This window comes from Doryrhamphus excisus, linkage group LG18 (assembly GCF_037039965.1).
Source record: "Doryrhamphus excisus strain RoL-2023G ecotype Guam linkage group LG18, RoL_Dexc_Guam_v1.1, whole genome shotgun sequence".
Classification (NCBI taxonomy): Eukaryota; Metazoa; Chordata; class Actinopteri; order Syngnathiformes; family Syngnathidae; genus Doryrhamphus; species Doryrhamphus excisus.
Window position 1 is genome coordinate 17,350,960 of NC_136374.1, and position 12,935 is coordinate 17,363,894.

The 12,935-nt window shown below is 44.2% G+C and overlaps 1 protein-coding gene across 4 annotated transcripts in view; it reads right to left on the reverse strand.

The window, feature by feature from the left end:
* The window catches only part of LOC131105911 (calmodulin-binding transcription activator 1-like), a 67,241-nt gene extending 55,102 nt beyond the window's left edge, over positions 1–12,139 (reverse strand). For all 4 annotated transcript variants that reach the window (XM_078798767.1, XM_058054411.2, XM_058054413.2 and 1 more), the window contains exons 1-3: positions 11,985–12,139; positions 10,049–10,144; positions 2,808–2,911 (exon numbers count right to left, since the gene is read on the reverse strand). In XM_078798767.1, the coding sequence (XP_078654893.1) occupies positions 2,808–2,911; positions 10,049–10,144; positions 11,985–12,009 (225 nt within the window). In that variant the 5' untranslated portion in view covers positions 12,010–12,139. The remainder of the gene's footprint in view (positions 1–2,807; positions 2,912–10,048; positions 10,145–11,984) is intronic.
* Positions 12,140–12,935: the final 796 nt, after the last annotated feature.

Genomic DNA, 12,935 nt, shown 5'->3' on the forward strand with positions numbered 1-12,935 from the left:
CCACGTTTTTGTTACTGAAAGGACCAGGAGGTTGGTCGATAGTTAAGTTTTATATTTGTTTTAATTAGGAAAAAGCCGAAAGAAACAAACTAACATATACAACAAATATGGCATTGATTTTAAATAAATTTACAGGATGAAATAAATGGAAAATAAAATGATAAACTAGGAGTTCAGAAGGTTATTTTTATATGAGACCGTGGCTTGTTTTGTCTGAAGTTGAGAATAAAGAAAGCTACAATGTGGAATCCTCCTTGCAGTCTGTTTGAAAAAGTCATACACAAAATATGAGAGGATGGAAGTTCTTCATCTTTGTCAGGTTTTGGACAGGTGGAATACTGTAGTGTGCACTACAGTATAGTGGGCTTATTTTCCCAGATGATATCTACCATATTGGGTAATACCAATGTAAATATGACTATATGGGTGTTATTTCATGTCTAATCTGTGATCTGTGATCTGTGATCACGTTCAAACCGAACATCCAGCCATCCATTTTCTTTGCCGCTTATCCTCATTAGTGTCGCGGGAGCCTATCCCAGCTGGCGAGAGGCGGGGTCCACCCTGGATTGGTTGCCAGCCAATCCCAGGGCACATATAGACAAACAACCATTCCCACCCACATTCATACCTATGGACAATTCAGAGTCGCTAATTAACCTAGCATGTTTTTGGAATGGGGGAGGAAACCGGAGTACTAACAGTCAAAAGTTTTGTTCAAACTCGGTAGCATGAGAATATTTGTTTGCGATTCACAGCCTCCGCAGATCTAGAATCAGCTGTGTCCTATCTTCTTGACTAAGAATTCACACGTGGTTGTGGCTGACTAATAAAGTGTGAAAAAAATAACTCCAAATGATCAAATCTTTTAAGTGCACGGACGCCGCTTTTGGTGTTCACCCATCACAGAGAACCTTTCATCTTTCTTCCTTTTGTTTTGTCTGTTACATTACACACGCTTTCTGTGCCACCATTTACACAGACACGGCCAAAAAAAAAAAAAAAAATGTTTATCACGTTCTATGGTTGCTTAGCAACAATGCTAACTTGAGTTTTTCTTTTGCTGATAATCCTCCAGTAGTAGAAAAAAAAATCCATCAGTAAAGGAGTTCCTTTTCATATGCTGCTTTGCCCCTGCACAATAACGCCTCATCTGTCCTTGCCTCTGTTTGGAGCGTTTTGTTTTACTACAACATCATATAACAGTAAATCTCGGAAAGCACACTGAACACATCAGTCGGAATGATGACAAACAATAATGGAGAACAACAACGCTCTCCTGTACTTAGTAGTTCTCGGCATGTGGCTATTGGCCACAGTACGATTTTATCCAAGAAGAGACTGAGGGCTATACGCAGTATCATACTGTAGCACCCAGTGAGTAGCCACAGCAACATAGTAAACCAATGTTAGCATGTGTGCTCATTAGGGGCGTCATGAGATATTTGTCATTTAGACAAAAAGTGTCCCATGGGAACAGAACAGCCAACTGTGAATAATAATACATGTCATACGTCACGGAACAGCGCTATAAACCTTGCAATCCTACCTGCACTCTTGTGTTCCCGGAGTTGCTCACTTGTGATGTTGGCTGTTTTTTTTCCATCGGAGTTCAAGAGCTGCCATTGTGTTCATGTCCGAACAGAAGCTGAGGTAATTCTACATTTGATCAAACTTACTTAAGGTTTGTCAGATGAAAAAAAACCTGATCGCGGTAGCATCTGTTTCGGAAATTCACTGCTTCCTGCTGGTCGAGTGGTTAGCGCGCAGACCTCACAGCTAGGAGACTATGGTTCAATTCCACCCTCGGCCATCTTTGTGTGGAGTTTGCATGTTCTCCCCGTGCATGCGTGAGTTTTTTTCCAGGTACTCCGGTTTCCTCCCACATTCCAAAAACATGCTAGGTTAATTAATTGGCAACTCCAAATTGTCCATAGGTATGAAAGTGAGTGTGAATGGTTGTTTGTCTATATGTGCCCTGTGATTGGCTGGCAACCAGTTCATGTTATACCCCGCCTCTCGCCCGAAGACAGCTGGGATAGGCTCCAGCACCCCCCCCGTGACCCTCGTGAGGAAAAAGCGGTAGAAAATTAATGAATGTACTACTTCCTGCTTCCTCACGCGAAGCATCAAGGGAACTGTAGTTTTTTTTAGCATAAACATAAAGCTAATCTGCAACTTGTTTTACATGTTTCTTTATATAACTACACGTCAATATAAATGATTAATAATACAACTTGCATCATTGTTATTTTTAAAATTAATGCGTGGAAAGAAGTTCAAATTATAAAGCGTTTCAAAATGCACTACTTGTTACATTAAAAAGTATTTTTGTCCAATCCTATACTTTGTCATAGCAGTTTTCTTAATAACATCCTCAAATTGCAATAATGCTGTCGTGATTTGCTCGACCAATGAGCATCAACCATAGTATATAAACTTTACATACCAGGCACTAAATATAGCACCAATGGAAAAGGATCACCATTGCCAAGGTGGGATGCAAAGTAAAAAGGGGCATCATGTCCAACCCACAGCCGTACTTCTAGAGCACATACTGCATGTCCCAACTCTGTTGGGGTTACAAAGTGACATAGCATGCCAGCTCCAGCATTGCTTTGTTTTTGTTATTTTTTTCTCGTGTCACAGGTTTAAGTTTACATAATGAAAAAACTACCCTCATGTTTGTTTACCTCCTCTTCATCCAGCCCTCATGGTGACTTTAGCAAGAGATGAGTCACCAGCCAACACACCGAGTTCATCTCACCGTCACGCATATTTCCCTCATGAGTGTGCCACATTCTCACCTCGTTAGTGTTCCAGCGATGGCGCTCCTTGGGCAGAGAGGAGCATTTGGGCAGACACTCCAGTAGCTTCTTAGGAAGGTAGATTTTCAGCTGGCCTGGCTCACCTGTAGCAGTGGGAGAGAAAGGTGGAGGTAAAGGAGCGGACTGGAGAAACGGGAGAAGACAAAAACAAACATGTCTCCAGATGTCTGAAGTGATGAGAATCTACCAAGCGCCTTTCAGTGCGTTTGATCCGCTAGTTATGTATGCTTCAGAGCATACCATTTGTGTTTACTGATGCCGGAAAGCTCCTCTGACAGCCGCACATTGCAAAACAACATCAATATCTTTACCAAAAACGGCAAAATGGAATGCCACAATGGGAGTTGTCATGACTGGAGATGATTGAAAAAGGAGAAAACATTGACAATATGCATACAAATATTCTTTGGATCCATCCTACAGTATGCACTTCGAGATCTCGGTTAGAAGCCCGGCATAGAAATGATCAAATAACCGCACAATCTTTCCGAGTCGGAGTTTGAAAAGCGATTTAGCGCAAAGAAGACATAAGAAGCAGATTTTGGCGAAGGGAGTTAATCCATTATAATGTACCGGGAAATGTTTTTTATTTATGAGAAATACAGATTACAAAAGGTTAGCTCATCAGTGAGGGAAAAACCATGTCTGACAAGGATAGTCTTTGGGGCCATAAAGCATATTAAACCTCATTAATGCAGTCGGGGAACACGCTGCGGTGCACACTAGCTCTATTACATATTTATTATACATTTACAGGCCATCTAAGTTTAAGTCCGTCGTTTTATTTTTCATTCATGGCTGATACCTAGCGTGGTATATTAGTGTTGGGCTGCTAATTTTAAAGGCAGGGTGCAAAGTCAAGTTAAGCATGGAGTGCACATAAGGTGTGGCAGACTACTTTGGACTGTAAATGGAGGTGTACCGTGTACCCGAGGCGACGCAGATTTGGTTTTGGAAGAGCCCCGTTATCATACATTACAAGTATATTTGGTAGGAAACAATCTGGCATGGGTAAATCAATGATGATGTACATGTATGATAAGAGCTCAGAATCCTTGATTAGGATTGCTGATGTACAGTCAACCCTAGTAAAGGACCTCTGTTCCATCTATGTAGTATTCTGCATACTCTGCATCAGTAATGTTACATGACATTGATTATATTACCTTCATCCATGGCATGGCATTAAGTTCAAATGCTGCCTGTGTAGTTAATTCAGATTTTATGACGACTGCAGTTTTGGGTGTGGAATCATTCCATTTACATTCTTTTCCAAGAAACAAATTGTTTTGAGATGCTCTCAACCATGCTCTTACTCTGCAAGTAAACATTTCCAAACAGCGGTCAAATTAAGCAGAAAATCCAGACCCGTCAGAAAGATGAAGAAAAATTCCACGTTTCAGTATTGCAACTGCCCAAAGTATATATCAGAAAGTAAAAAAAAAAACTTTTCGGAATGGAGCAGCTAGAGCCCAGACCTATAGCTAATTAAAAATGGCCTAAAGATGGTACAGTCCACGAGAGATGCCTTTGCAAATGAACCAAATTAGACGCGTTAAGATGCTCCGTCCTGACCAGGATAATATCCTGTAGATGTTTTAATTTCGGACAATAGATACCCGGGTATTTTTATGAACGATTCCTTCATCTGAGAACGACAATATCATACGCAGCCCAGTGTAGCCAACTTGGCCATTTTCTCGATAAATCTGGACATTTTGAAAATCCTGTTGGTGACTTCTTTTTTCATATTCCTGACATCGTTGGGAGATTTATTAGGTATTTGGAAACACATAGTGTTTTTAGCAGTGAGTGCACAGTCAGCTGCCGTGGCACACTATCGCTTCTGTGATTAGCATGTCTAGCTACTACGCACTTGTTGTTATAAAACACATTGCTATCGTTGTGTTAATTACATACTTTTATTATAACTTGCTTCAAACTAAACTCAAACCTCCCACACCTTTTCTCTCCCGTGCAGTGAGACTCACTGCAAACGCCAGCCTCCCGCCCCCTCCATTGCTCATCCAATCAGCACTTAGAACGCAGTCTAGATGTATTTTCAAAAATGGTATTTATCTTGAGTCTGCTTTTATTTGACACAAAATGCAATTTACAGGATTGTGCAAACTGTACAGTAGGTGTAGTTTGTAGTATATGTTGACAATTATTAATACATGAAACAATTGCAATACTATACATACATTAGATATCATATCGACATTTTAAAACGCATGTATCCGCCTCGCCATCCATTTTCTTTACTACTTATCCTATGTAGGGTCGCGTGGGCGCTGCAGCTAATTAACCAACGCGCTGCAGAGACAATGATTCCCGTTAACATTCATACAGGCAATTTAGAGTCTCCAGTTAATCTAAGTATTTGGACTGCGGGAGGAAGTCAGACACGGATTCAAACACACGACGTTGCGGCTGTGAGGCAGCAGTGCTCACTCACCCGAGTTGCACCTTTTGAAAATATCGATATATGTAATTTGTTGCCCTTTTTGGGGGGGATCTATAAGCGCCACAGCTACTAATCACAGTGCATGTTGACACCAAAACCGTTGCCGCAAAGGCATAGAGGTGCACTAGGTGGCCTAACAAAAAAAAAAAAAAAAAAAATCCACTTGGCCTTCTCCAAGATAGAGCCCCCTGATGTATGTGCGAGCGTATCTGTGTCCGTTTGCGAGCGTGCGCCCAACAGATACGCTGCTCGGAATCAAAGAGAGCGCGCACTCAAAGGTTATTGATAAGCATTTGAGTGGAGGGCATCCATTCATGACTCCCCTGGGAAGATAGGAATTATACTCCACCTGAGGGCACACGACAGCGCGAGTGAAAAAGAGTGGGAGGGTCGCAGCGGAAGACACAGAAGCAGGGAGCCAATGAGAGACGGACGAGAAACTTAGCAGGGAAGAGGAATATTTACACAGGGACGGTTTTGCAAGGACAAGAGGTGGAGCGACACAAAGACGCACGGGGAGATAAGTGGCGCTGCCGGACAGGAGGGAGGTCTTGTATGTGTGTAGGTGTCAGGAGGAAGTGTGTTCAGGCACGTATGCCCCCCCCCCTAATCAATTATGCATTTATTAATAGAAGGCCTGAGAAGACAGAATTTCAAACAGCTGAATGGTGCAGCAGCTTAGTTAAACAGCTGAATGGTGCAGCTTAGTTAAAGCCTAATTTCTTTTTTAGCAGCGCTCCAGCCTCTCCGCCATGAATGCCAATCAGCGTTTAAACCCCACCTCTCCTGGCTATAACCCCCCCCTTCCTCTCTTCCCCCTGCTGTTCTGAAGAATTCTCATCAGAGCCTCGCCTTTGAAATGTACCAGAACCACCACATCAAACAAAGCCATTCCGCACACAAACACACCCGCGCGTGCGCACGTGCAAACACACACCATGCTTGCCAATCAAAGCGCACGCATCACGGTTTTTGTCCCAGAGCCGTTTTTTTCCCCCCCACCATCGGTGACCTTGGTGCTGAAATCCCTTTCAAAGCACACCTTCATGCACACCATGGCCATATTAACCCACCCCCCCCCCTCCCACGTTCCCCCACGCCGCTCCCCGCTCAGCACAGGACCAACTTCGCAGACGAGCTCCAACACCCCAAAGAGTTGTGTTATTTCTCAAAATGCATCCCTGTTTCAAAATATTCAGCCTGGGTAATCGGCTTCCATCTGTTCCAAATGATCCTCGGTGGAGCTGTACTATGATGGGACATGTGGCCAAAACTTTAGTTTTCGGAAGTTTTGGGCTACCCAGGGAAATTAACTGTCCCAGGACGCCACATGAACACGAATCTAAATTTAGAAAATAGCATGTTGTTATGACTATTTCAGATAGCATTTCATTTATGGCATAGCTTTTATTGTAGTGTAGTGTACTTAATATTAATTATACAGAACCTTCAAATATCAAACATTATTCAACATTTTCACCTTCTTTTAATAAAACATAGCATTATTGTTTTTATAATCATTATTTCTAAAATGACAAATACTTCAACTTGCTGATATAGTTCATCTTCAAACAGCTAAAATAATGCATAAGGCTAAAAACAACCAATTAGCTAAAAATGTCATCCAATACTTCTCTACAAGAGAGGAGAAATATGATCTCAGGGAAGAAGTACATTTCAAACACTTCTATGCTAGGACTACGTTATGCTAGCCATAGCATTTCAGTATGTGGAATCAAACTATGGAATGGATTGAGTAAGGAAATCAAACAATGCACAACGATGAGCCAATTCAAGAAACAATACAAGCAGTTGATGTTTGCTAAATACAAGGATGAAGAGTCTTGAACCAGTCATGATGTGCTATATATATCACTATATTGACACTTACTATGGTACCCATTATGGCATTGGATGCTCATATCACCCAGTACTTCGGTACGAGGTACATTATTAAAAAAAAACAACAAAAAACCCTTAAACTGTATAATGGAAAGCAGCAAGTGAACAAATGTAACAGTTACTGATTGTAAAAGTACCAGATGGAGGGGTAGGATTTAATAAGCTTTGCTTCTTCCTACTCCTTTTGGACATGTGGAACTGGGAACTGATTATGGGATGCATTCAATTGGAATCTGATGCATGTTCAAATGAAATAAAACCATTACCATTACCATTACCATAGTTAAGAATGCATCATCGCATGGCGTACTTCCCCTTTAAGGCTTGACCATTCAGCTGAAACCAGTCATTATTATACTAATTGTTTTGCACTACTGAATCTTCGCCTGCATATGCAGCTATTGCAGTGCATTCTGGGACTTGTAGTATCAGTGTTAAGTGCGTTATTAAGCAGGGGTTTTGAAAGCGTGATGCATACCTCCCCTGCGGGGGCGTCAGAGCACACCAGCGGGGACATGAGATGGGGATGCATGCCATGCGGTGAGTAGAATACGACATCGATCACTCTAGTTGTGCCTTAGGCCCATCGGATGGCGAACAGTAGATAAGCGCGTTGGTAGTTGTATGGACTGCCATGATGTTTACGCTCATCGGGGGAGCACGAGGACGAGGCTGACTACAACTGTGCAAGGAAACAATATGCATATCAGAATATCCATGAAGATGATATGAAATATTGGGACTTGCCCACAATGTCAGAGTTATAAGGTACTGGCCAGTTTATAAAAGCTCATCCCGCTTTGTCTGCCTCTCAAGGCTACAAGATAATATTATAAAATAATAAATAAAGCCCATTAAAACGAAGTACCCCCAATGGTAGTTTCAAAGGTGCCACCGTGGCCTGATGGCATGTTAAGCGACATGGGTGCCGGAAAGTGTTGTGACCAAAGTGAAACATGGCTTTTTAGTAGCTGATCAAATGCTGTAATTTACACCCAAATCACACAGAAGAGGGGCCCCTCCGTGTGATGAATATTTTACCTCATAAAACTGTCATCTCCATATTTAACACAGAAACAAGCCAATGCCCTTGTGAGAAGGCTGTCAGTTAATTATAACTCTCCTCAGTAAAGAGAGAGAAACATGCTCCAAATGCAACTCCTGACGCTTCCCCCCACTGATATTGGGATGCGTCAGGGGAAATTTTCATAAACCCCCCCCCTCACTCGCCCCTTCTCTTTTCGGGATAAAATTAATGTGACAGAAAGAAAGAAAGGCTCATTGCGCAGCAGCTAGCGGGATGGGAGGGAGGAAGGGAGGGCAGCAGGGCAGGGAGAAGGAAGGAAGGAAGGAAGGATGGAGGGAGGGGGGGGACACTGCACGGGATGAGCAAGAGTGCAGGGGGGAAGGCGGAGAGAAAGAGGGATACGAGGGGGCGGGGGAACGGAGAGATGGGCGTGCATGCTAATTTTATCATTCTGCTGATAAACTTTTCCTCCGGTAATCCTCCAACTGGGACGGGAGAACAGATAGGAGACAAGGATAGCAGGCCTCAACTCCTATTGAACGCCAAACTCTATTCTACTCTATTCTATTCTATTCTATTCATGTGTGTGTACACCAGCGTGTTAATATGTGCGTGTTTGATACCCATCTGTAACCTTTCACTGCTTTTCCTCACATCTGTTCCTCCTTGGTTATACACACGGGACGCACGTGTCATCTACTGTATATGCAATGCCCTCTTCAATAACCAATCATATTGTCCCTTATAGTCCCTTATAGTCCCTTATAGTCCCTTCATACACCACAAGGATGAAGAGTCTTGAACCAGTCATGATGTGCTATATATATCACTATATTGACACTTACTATGGTACTCATTATGGCATTTGTACTTCAGTACAAGGTGCATTATTTAAAAAAAAAACAAGAAAAAAAAACCTTAAACTGTATTATGGAAAGCAGGAAGTGAACAAATGCAATGTAATGTTTTACTGATTGTAAAAGTACCAGATGGAGGGGTAGGATTTAATAAGCTTTGCTTCTTCCTACTCCTTTTGGACATGTGGAACTGGGAACTGATTATGGGATGCACTCAATTGGAATCTGATGCATGTTCAAATGAAATAAAAACATTTAAAAAAATTACAAAAAAATTTTTTTTAATAAAAAAAATTAAATTAAATTATATTAGAAAGGCAGGAAGTGAACAAATGTAACAGTTACTGATTGTAAAAGTGCCAGATGCAGGGGTAGGATTTAATAAGCTTTGCTTCTTCCTACTCCTTTTGGACATGTGGAACTGGGAACTGATTATGGGATGCACTCAATTGGAATCTGATGCATGTTGAAATGAAATAAAACCATTACCATTACCATTACAACGCGCGCAGGCCACCACATCGTTGTGACCCGAGAATACTCAGCCCGTTGAGTACCACAGATACATAACAGATGAAGTATGACAATAAACTACTAATAGCTCAAATGAGCCTTGCCTTCCCTTGACTTTCTATGCTGATGTGCAGTGTGTGCGTGTGCTAATACTGTAGCGGCACGCATGAATAAACATGATGTGTAACAGAGCTGAATTATCATGACGTCTCAGCAGTGAGACAGAGAGATGGAGTGTATGTTTGTTTTGCGTGTGTGTGTATGTTCATATATATGTGTGTGTGTGTGTGTGTGTAAGTGTGATCTGTTACAGAGCAAGACCTCAGTTCCCGCATCATATCATTCTGCCAGAAAGCTTTTATACCCACTCCCAGAGTTACCCCGCACCGTAGACGAATGCGAACAGGGCACTTAAACACACACGTGTGCGAGGGTGCGTTTGTGTGCTTCTTACTGTTGGCGTCAGTGTCATCACTCTTGGGAGGGGTGTGTCCCGTGTAACCCACGGCTATCCTGACCATTCGCTCTGGATTTCTTATCTTCTTCAGTCCTACAAAGAGAGAGAAAAAGACATATTTAGGAGAAGCACACTCCGGTTTTCCTCGTCTCCTTCTTCGTCCTCTTAAGCCCAGAAATACAAGTCCGAGTGATACGAATGTGGGTTGATCCATTTTCTGATCCACTAACTTTGAGCATCAATCGCGTCCTGCGATCAATCGATCGTCCACAGTCAAAACACTATCCGTGTGTGTGTTTGTGTGACTAACTTGTACCCTGCTTTAGTTTCTCTTCACCCTCATCATTTCTGTTTCCCTGACCACTGTTGCTATGATACAAACTATTCCAAGCAGTGCTCAGGGAGAGGGTCTTCCGAGCTATATGCTGGATGCTGTTCTCATGCATGCCCGCTAGTAAAGTCTGCGCATCGGGGGCCGAGAGGATGGGTGGAGGGGATGGCTGTCTTCTGCTCTCGCCTCCATGATTCATTTGGCTTTCATTCAACTCGGCCCAGGCTTAGAAATTGTAACGTACTCTCTATATGTAATACCGAAGAGCAGTGTGTGTGTGTTTTATATTTATGTGGTACACTGCCTGCTGAACTGCCCATGGGCCTTCTGTCTCATCTTACAGTTCCAGTCTTTTCACGCAACGGGACTCTCAACCCGCGACCTTCCCCCTGCCTCTGGCGACACACGGCACACTCGCTTCCACGTGTGTGTGTGTGTGTGTGTGTGTGTGGCTTTAAGTGCTTTATGCCACAAAACCAGCTTTACAAATACATGCCACTATACATGCATGGGTGTCTCAAAATCGCCCCTTTGGAGAAACACCTCTCGGCATCGCTCCCTAGAGGAGAGAAGGTTCCGACATCTGCCACACAACAATATCCAATTAATAGTTGAATCATAATCCAGAGGGGTCGCTACGTCGACGCTTACGTATGCATGTCATGTCGAGGAACTACTGTGTAGCGTTGCCTTTGAACAGAAGCAATCATTAGGGCACCCTGACAAGGATGAAATGAAGGGAGGCGGGGGGTGTTTATAAACAAATCAAATGAAACACACTGAATAAAACATACATTAATTAATCCACGAGACGAGATAGAGATAGCGTCGCCACCTCTTAAATAATGCATGAACGGATGCATAACACTGTGGATTAAATGGTGGCTGTGAGTGATAATGACCTCAAGAGTTCAATGGAGGGAGTCAAAATTCAAACAAACGGTCTGAGCTGGAAGAGACGCACATACTGAGCACCCCCGCCCCCACTCCCACCCAATGCAACTAGATTGTCACCTCTGTCACTGCCAAAAGCCGCCACAACCACACATGACACACAAAAAAAACACACCGACACATTGCATGATGCACTGAGCTTTTGAAGGCTGTGTGCGCGTGCGCGTGCGTGAGGAAATGGGAATTCAGCGGTCTATTATACTTTATAGGAGAGACAGATAAACACACGCACGCGCTCACGCACGCGCACCGCATCTGAATTCCTTCAGCGTGAAGCACTCTCATCTTCTCTCATCCGCTCTCATCCCGTTCCGTCTTAAAGCCCGCAAAAAAAGCACTCTAGCTGTACTTTGGGAGGCATTCGGATGGAGGGGGGGGGGTGTTGGGGGGGGGCGAGACCCCCCCAACACCCCCCCAGCCTACCGACAGGACAACTCCTTCCGTTATTTATGCTGTCGGTGCTCCGACACAGTCGCTGTTTCAGCACCAGCGCCTCTCCGTGTTTTCGGGACCGGGAACAAGAGAGGGGAAAGCCCGGCTCCCATCGCCGCCCTCCTCGGTCCCCCCGCGTCCCGTCGTCGCCTCGTCTGAAGCCCAAATACGGCGACACGGTGCCACCTCGAATTAACAGCGATATTTCTGTCTTACCTTCCGGCTTGTTTTCGGCAGCCATTTCCCCTCCGCCGCGCGCCTCATCCCTCCTCCTCCTCCTCTTCCTCCTCCTCCTCCTCGACTCGACCTAGTGGTGGTGGTAGGAGAGGGGTGTGGAGGGGAGAGAGAGGGGGTGGGGGGCATGCGCGTTCACACTCGCAGAGAGGACAGCTCAAGGAGGGGGGCGGGGCCGTGAAGTTGACTCGATGGGGGTGGGTGGGCGAGCCTGCCGCGTCCGGCCAGGTTATTGGCTCGGAAGGTTGTGATTGACAGCGGGGATCCGCCATGTAGGCGCTTTTCACACGCCCCGCCCCACTGACGTTCAGCACGCGCCCCCTCTCCTCTCTGCCGTCCCTGTCACGTCACTAAACGACGTCTGTATTCGAGGACACCTTGACGGCCTCCTCATCCTCTTCACCCTGCCTCCATCATCATTTTCTCTCCCTCTCTCCCTCTCTCTATCTCTCTCTCTCTCTCTCACACACACAGGCTCGCCATGATTAATCCGTTTACACAAAAATGGAATTTAGATTTTATTTTTTGGGAGGGGGGCACCACAAATGAAATACTGTGGATGCGCGTGGGCTGACGGCAGCAGTCATTGGCAGTGGTGCTGAAAGGACAGCTCCGCATGCGCCTGCAAGGGCCGTGCGCATGCGCACCGGTTGCCTTCTCGCAGTAGAAACTTAAAAGATGAAAATCAGACTGATACGTACGTATAACCATAATACAAATTCATACGTTTCCACCGAAAACGCAACTTCGTGAAGCTTTTTATACATTTCCCTGCCAAATTATCTCATCTGGGATTTTAACCTTCTCCAATTTGCGGACCTGCTGCCTGCACTTTGTGCCTTTGGGTAGAATAAAGTTACATTCAAGCCAAATGTTTGACAAAGATAATCCTCTCTGCACTGCTCCGATGTTTCTGATGCATCCTAGCATGGA